A 7,796-nucleotide genomic window follows, 5' to 3' on the forward strand; every position below is an offset into this window, starting at 1 on the left:
GTTATTTATCTAATTTATTCTTGAAAGGCATCTAAATTGTAAAAGATCCGACCTAAAACATCCGCAGGTCCATGTATTCTAAGCCTTAAAAAAAGTGAAGTTTAAACTTGTACCTTCAACTTTTTATTATGCCCTTAGCTTAACCAAGAGCGATAGAATTCGGCCACCAACGTTATATAACCCCTTAAAATAACTTGTGCGCTTATAGAAGAGTCTTCTCTTCTTTCAGTTAATTGCAATTCAGTTTCAACAAAGCACAGCCATTCGCTCTCCCCGGACTTTTATGGATCCGGACGATATTGCGATCCATAAAGGAATAAAACAAGGTTTCGCATAGAAGGCAAGACGTAGTCAGCCGGTGCCACTTGGTTATAACACTAAGAAACTCAATTAAAAAGAAAGAAATCCCGTGCTAAGAATAATTTTTTAAGAAAATCTTGTGATCGTGAAAACGAAACAAAGGGAATGGTATGCATTCAATGACAGACCCGGACCTTTTGGAGAGAGGGGGGATGAAAACGGAAGCACATTAGGATTAGGAGACGACTGACGAATACTTATCAGAATCTTGGAAGTTTTTTTAGCATTTCTTATTTGTCATTTTGATTGATTTTTGGTATTTAACTAAACATCCAATTCTCCTCCCATCTGGTTTCTTTGGAGACGATCATTCTTAACCTACCCCCCCCCCCACACACACACACAAAAGATAGTGTCTGAATCAATGGATGACATGCGAAGAACAAAGTGAACAACTTTAGTAAACAAAAAAAAAAAAAAAATCATTTTATTAATAGGAAATCGGTTTTTCATACGAGCAGGCAAATATACGCTGCAAACTCCATTACTTTTGAAAGCGTTATTTGGCACATCTTGGTGTTAAGTTATGCAAGGCGGCTGCCAGAACGCACCTTGGGAAAGACAAACCGAGGCAGTGGAGGCAACATCTGCTTTGTTGGTCTTTTATCAGCCCTTAGAAAAAAAAAAAAGAAAGAAAGAAAAGAAAAAGATAAACACGCGAGAAAGGAGAGAATGGATCAAACGGGTCACAACTAATTTTGCTTTAATATCTGGATTGGTTAAATTTACTACCGACGTGAAAGATTAGTATATTAAGTCTGTTAATCTCGTAGGACGAAAACTATCCTCAGGAGGCTTTTTTTTTTTTAATAGCAACTTCTACCCTGAAAAATGCGAAAAACAAAAAAAGATAAAACACCATTGAAACGTTTAAAATGCTTTTAAGGTGGATTTAGAGAAGAAAAGGAAATGCTTACCTTCAAGAGTTTCTTACAAGATGCAAGAATTGGGTTTGTCGCCTCGAGCTTCTCAGCGACGTTCTGGCTGTCATGGCACTCGGAAAACAGTTTCACCATCTGCATCACCACGCTTTCTGGTCTGAGAAGCTTCACCGAGAAGTTTAATCCGTCCGAGAGAAACACCTTGGCGTACAACGCTTCCAAGATCGGAAGGCTGTGCGGCATGGATTCCACGAAGACCTCGATCGGAAGCTCGCCCAGAATGGCCTTGAAAGTGCTGTAGTTGAGTCTGTTCACGAAATTGGCGGCCTCTCTGTACTGCTGGTTTTCGTACAGCAACAACACGCGACGGATGGCTACGGTGGGGCTAACGTCGGCGATCGTCATGCTACTCACCTTACTGTCTTCCTCTGGAAAACCCCTGACCCAGTGCGAACTCCTCCACGTCAGCTTCTGCACGTTCGGACGGTGGGTTCTCTCGGGGCGGATGCGATTGCCCGGTTCCATGCCGCTCTTGCTTTGACTCCACGTGTGATGCGACAGAGAACTCTCCGTCAAAGGAGGAGGCAGATGAAGCATTCTGAAACGGGTGTCTAAACGCTTTTTGCGGCGATACACGACATGCGGTACGACTACTATGAAGACGGGAGTTCCAAACGAGTCGACGACCTATTAAGCATACCGGCAGAGGTGTACGTCCGTTCACGTGAGTGCCGAAGCGGTGAATGGTGCCGAGTATGTCAGTAAGCTATGGAGGCCACATGCAAATACGTTCGGGCTCACGGTCACAGGGCAGTGCTGCGGGGACATACACAGGTACAGCCCGCACGAGGGTGTTGCACAGCTCGGCAGAAGGAACTCGGGCATGCGATGGGCTGTGATGACGTGGTTGCACACGCCGGAAGGCTCGCACTGAATGACCGACCAGAAAGGCTGACCAAACCAGCCACACCAAGCACGTGTCCGCGTTCGTCGGCAAAGAATGCGGCAAGGGGGGGGGGAGGATATTTGCTCGTCCACGTTGATAATTACCTTTGCGTCATACGCTAGCGAACGGTGCTAGCGAGGCCAGACCGAGACGCTTGTGAAGGTCAGACTCGTTGAAGTCTCACGTACCCTCACGCCGCAGGGGTCGTGCAATAATGGGAGCTAGGCTAGTACGTTACTAGTAAAGACGCACTGTCACGTGACGACAGGTCGAAAACAATTTCAAAACTTCTTTTGGCGCTTTCGATAAACAGTTGGGAAAAAAAAGGCAGTTGGTAGAGAGCTTAATTCAATTTCTCGAACACCAACTGGCAAACAATTTTCTCGCCTCATGGCCTTGGCTACCTTGAAGTAATGCGGAACAAAAATTGGAGAAAGACATTGGCAGAGAAAGAGCGAAATTGAAAAGAAATTTGAATGTTGATGTTCATTTATTCGACTTATAATATTTGTGTGTTGGAAAGCCAAGTTGCTCAAGTCATTGGTTTAAATGGAAATTGAATTCAGAGCAGAGTTACATGATTGACATTTCGAAAAAAGAAGGGAGGGGAGCAGGGCTGACCTTCTCTATAAAGGGGCCCAGGTGCAAGAAACCTTTTGGGGTCCTAAAATATTTTTCAAAGGTAAAAATTAAAGGATTCGAAATAAACGTATTGTAAAACCTCTTACCTGCAAATGATTTTGGCACAGGAAAACAAAAAAATACACATTCGAAATATAATACGTTTCCGCAAATGTGTACCGACTGTGCCCACTCGATCGTGGGACGCGGGTGCATTACACCCATCGCACCCCCGAGATGGCCGGCCCTGGAGGGGAGGGTGTGTGGCCGTGAAACAGACGTGGTATTCAAGATCGCACTTCACTTTAGTGAAAGAGGAGAAGACTAGATGGTCCCATTTGCAGAAGCATCGGGTTACGATGCTTCTGCAAATGGGAGGTGAAGGGGTAGAAATAAGAAAAAAGCCGCAGTTAGTTTAAAATAGAAAAACAATGGTAGAAAGAAAACAAATGAACTTAGAACCTTCTAATACAATAAACAATTAAAGAATCAGAATTAAATCGAAGTCAGCAAAGGCTGTGAGGTCGTTTAACTGTTCTAAGAGCAGCCAACTCGCCTTCAGCCGAATACCATCATAAAAATTAAACGGGTTCGAATCCGAACCAAAAGCATATCTAGTTCTATAACTGCATTCCCGCATCGAAGCGAGAGGAAAGCAATGTTTATTCTGCACTAAGCAACACCCCTAAAACAATGCCGAAGAGTGTCAAGTTTGGAGGGTGGAAAAATGCATCTCAACCTTAAAAACGCTTCTTTTTTTTATTTTACATATTTTCTTGAATTTAGGGGCAAGGAAAGATAGTACTTGTCTAGTGGCGATATTTATCCTAATAACGACCCCCTCCGAATGACCCCTTCGAAACCTTTAGATGAATTTTGTTGAAAAAAAAAAAAAGAAGCTAAACCGACATATCTATTAGGATTCAGGTTTATCATTTTACACGAAGAAAATGTCCCATCTGTGGCTACAGTTAATTGGCGGATGATCTCGACGTTGTCAAAGCAGCTTAAGCAGTATGAATGATATCACACGCATCGCGCTGCTCCACTTAGCTCGTCCCCCTCCAAGTACACACACCACATCAATTTGCGATAACGCGAATCGGATATTTCTGACTCATCTTCCTTCCACGTAATTCAACCATCATGTTCATGGTGAAAAAACCTTCAACTGTCTTCGTGTCCCGTTGGTGGAAGCACTGGTCTGACCCGCATTTAATGAGCAATTTCTCCCGAGGATGATCTGTTGAGTTTGAGATCGGGATTATGTGCAGTCAGTAAGTTTTTTCCATATTGAAACATTTCGCAATGGCAGTTTCAGTATGACAAATGGTGCACTGTCGTCTTGAAAGTGAGAGTAGTCTGTACAGTAAAACTGCCCCAAAGTAGGAATCATTGTATTTATTATCTTTATCTATTTAGTTAAATGGATAAAGATATCTAAAACTAGAAGCGTTAAATGTCTTATTTAACGCTTCTAGATAATATTGTATATATTATCTAGAATATATACAATTCTAGATAATATATACAATATTATCTATGATTGTATTGTATATATAATATACAATATTATATATAATTACGGTCGGATTCTCGTAAGGAATGCAGTCCGATTCAGAATTACCTTAGAGCGTATTTTATGCAAAATGATCACTAATGAAATTATATGTCGAAACATCCGGTCTATGAGATAGAAGTTGGAGTGAGTCTGTAGGAGGGGAGAAAGAGACATTATCTATGAGCTGAATGGCCCTATATATAATGCGTGTCCGAAAAGTGGAAACTTGTTAGTATGTGTGGATTTATTTCATTCTGGCAGTTCAAATTAGGTGCGAGTCGAGGCTTCTTTCTGGTCGGATTCGAATATACTCAACTTCGGATCGAAGAACCTATAAGCGCATTAGTGCCGTATGTGGAACGCAGGCGAAGATTAAAAAAGAAGTTATTGGCATTTGCAGGTTGCAGTTTTTCGGGAATAATTCATGAGGAAGTCTTTTCCTGAGGACAGGGTTAGAGGAGATAAACGTGTAGAGGAGAAACAAGTTCGATCTTTACAGTTGTGTTGAAAAGGGATACTAGATAGCTGCTGCTCTTGTGCAGTAATAATGGTTGCCAGCTCAGTGAAGGACCTTTAGAATAGACAGTGTCAGATAGAGGTTGAAGTGAGTCTGTAAGGGGGGGGGGGAGGAAGAGACATTATCTATGAGCTGAATTGCTTTCCCCTGTACAGCATCGAGAATTTTTAGGGAAGCTTTAGGTGCCACCACCTTGAACGTGAGTAGTATTCTAATAAAAACGGAAGGATTTCGGATTTGTATAGAGTTGGTAGACGAAAAACAGCATCTTGAGTGAAAAAAGTTTTTTAGATGCAGAGAAAGCTATTGATGTGACATTTATGCCTGGAGAGGCCGGAGGTAAATGTCGGTCCAGTGAGTAAGAGAGATAGAGCTAATCCTGTCTGGTGATTTTTGTATTACTGAGGGTAAGCGAGCTGAGATCCATTTTGTGAGAGAAAAAATAAGACTGCGATCTGGGGGTACTAAAGGCGACCAGATTGTCTTTGCCCCAACGAAGGATTGTATGGAGAACGCTGTTTAATGCACGAGTTGAAAATGATCTTCATGTTTGGAACGTCTAAGCACTGCATGATTTGTCAAATGAATAGGGTGATGGAGAGCAGGTACTGTCATCAGAAAAGCTGAGAATAGGATGAGAGGCATTCCTTTCCTGCATTGTGGTGATGCCCGAAGAGAGGAAGGCAGCTGCCATGACAAGCAGCTGTTCTGCTCTGAGTGTCAAACAGAATTATAAACAATTTCACCAGCAATAACAGAAATCATATCAAAAATCAAAGTTTCTTTAAGCATTCGTCATATAGGATGATTAAATTCCAGTTGACTTCAGGATATTCAAACCTCGCCGTCAGCACTAATCCTGAGGCCAGCACTCACTTTCCATTCATCCTTCTCAGAACCACGCAGTGCTCAGACGTTCCGCACAGGATTTTAATAATATAACACAATTGAAAACAATTACAAAATCCGCCTAACTGATAAATAATTCGGTGCTTGACCATCATTAGGAAAATATCTTATCTGTTTTTATATCAATGCACAGAAACATTTGCAGCTTATCTCAGTTGGAAAAAGCTTGTTTTAACGCCAAGGCTGCGGGTTCGAGTCCTCCATAAGCCCTGGGTATTTTTTATAAAGCCTACTTTGGATAAACGTGCGTTAATTAACTCTTGTGGTTAATTAACGCTGATCCTTAAATAAAGGTTCTCATTTAGATAAACTGATAAAACACTCAAATTAAAGAACAGAAATCTTGCGTCAGAGTTTTGCAACATAAGGAGGGAGTAAATCTGTGCGATGAACATCCATGAAGGACAAAGTACAAATTTATATCAAAAACAATTTAAAAAATCGTAGTTGCGAAAAGAAAAAATTAAAATCAACTCTCTGATATGGAAATAGTACCCACTCTTCAAACTGCCCACGTACTGGCTCTAGAAATTCTAAAGAATGAGCATATCTGAGGTTTGAACAAACAGTGGCTGAAAGATTTAATCTTAAAATGTCCAGGAGGATATTTACAGCTTGTAACTACTCCAGAACGAAAAGTCGTTGGTCTGATAAATATCGATCCGAAGGCATTAACTAGCATCCAAAAAGCCCTGAACACATGGAAAGAAAGCATAAGCAGATGCTCGATAGGAATGAGTCTTCGCATGAAGGTTCATCTCTGAATCTGTTCAAACTCTAGAACTCTGCACTTGTTCAGGAGTTCGCGAATGGATCCCCCACTTCTCAAGGAATGGACTGGAACGAACGAATTCGCAAACTACTTCCAAACGAAGTGCAGTATACTGTATCAAGAAATCGGAAGCTGAAATATAATGCTACTCCCCCTTCCCGTCCTTAGTTCTGGCGGATAATTCTTCTCATTACCCACAAGACCGCCACTGAAAAGTATTTTAACTGTGAGGTTTACCATTCATGTTTACTACAAAAATATGGTGTATAGCATCGCCATTCATTCCTCGTAACCATCCCTCCGAAAGTGATGCGCTATTAGGATATCACTGGGTGAGGAAAAATTCTTAGGAATTTCAAAATCGGAACTATTTTCACGCCTCTAATCAAACTCCGATCCTTATTTCAGTTTGTTATGACAAAAGACTGTCCTTTAAGATCTCTGCATGTGACGTGCTTTCAATGTCCTCGAATTGAGAACCAACAGAACAGGCAAACTATTTTCGCTATTCGGGCACAGTTTTAACGAAGATGGCAAATTAATTATGAAAATAGACAACACAGCAAGCAAAACTCGTACGGTGGGGAGGTGATCAAAACATTAAACTAGCCGTATAGAAGACCAGTTAAAACACCAATTTTAATTTATGGATCTGAAAGTTAGGTTCGGAATAAAGCCAATGATCAGAGACTGAGGATCACATATTCTGAGAAAAATCAGAAGAGAGCGAACAGATGACATAAATAGCAGAATCCTATTAAAAACGGAAGATATTTCTAAGGAAGTTGACATTGTTAACATTGAGAGATGTATAGGCAGAAGTAATCTGAACTGGCACTTAAACGGAATGAGAGAGGAAGGATCAGCAAAGCGGGTGTTTGATGCCAGGAATGTAAGGAAGAGAATGCCATAAAGCGACCCAGAGAAGGATCAAGACGTAGGTGAATTAATGCACTTAGAAGTGCATGAAGTTCGAATGTAAGATTTGGCAATATTATAGATAGCAAAAATAAAAGATTGACTAAAAACTGTGAATAGCCAGCTAAAAATACTGGAGTCTTAATTATATGATTGTAACATTCTGCATCCTGATCGAGTGTTGGGATTTTCTGATTGACAGCAAAGAAAATAAGGATGCGAGACTAGTCTATTAGTGGGTGTTCGAATGAAAGCTAGACCTCTCGAGTATTTGGGAGGAGAAACGATTTTATGTTACTGGAACGTCAAAA

The 7,796-nt window shown here is 41.1% G+C and overlaps 1 protein-coding gene across 1 annotated transcript in view; it reads right to left on the reverse strand.

Moving 5' to 3' along the window:
* Nucleotides 1-1,766, reverse strand: part of LOC150106192 (uncharacterized) — a 150,792-nt gene extending 149,026 nt beyond the window's left edge. Inside the window, exon 1 of the mRNA XM_090392223.1 lies at nt 1,278-1,766. Coding sequence (XP_090248349.1) covers nt 1,278-1,766 — 489 coding nt within the window. The remainder of the gene's footprint in view (nt 1-1,277) is intronic.
* Nucleotides 1,767-7,796: the final 6,030 nt, after the last annotated feature.

The sequence above is a fragment of the Typopeltis vanoorti genome, chromosome 5 (genome assembly GCF_054136105.1).
Source record: "Typopeltis vanoorti isolate ZY-2024b chromosome 5, IOZ_Tvanoo_1.0, whole genome shotgun sequence".
Lineage (NCBI taxonomy): Eukaryota > Metazoa > Arthropoda > Arachnida > Uropygi > Thelyphonidae > Typopeltis > Typopeltis vanoorti.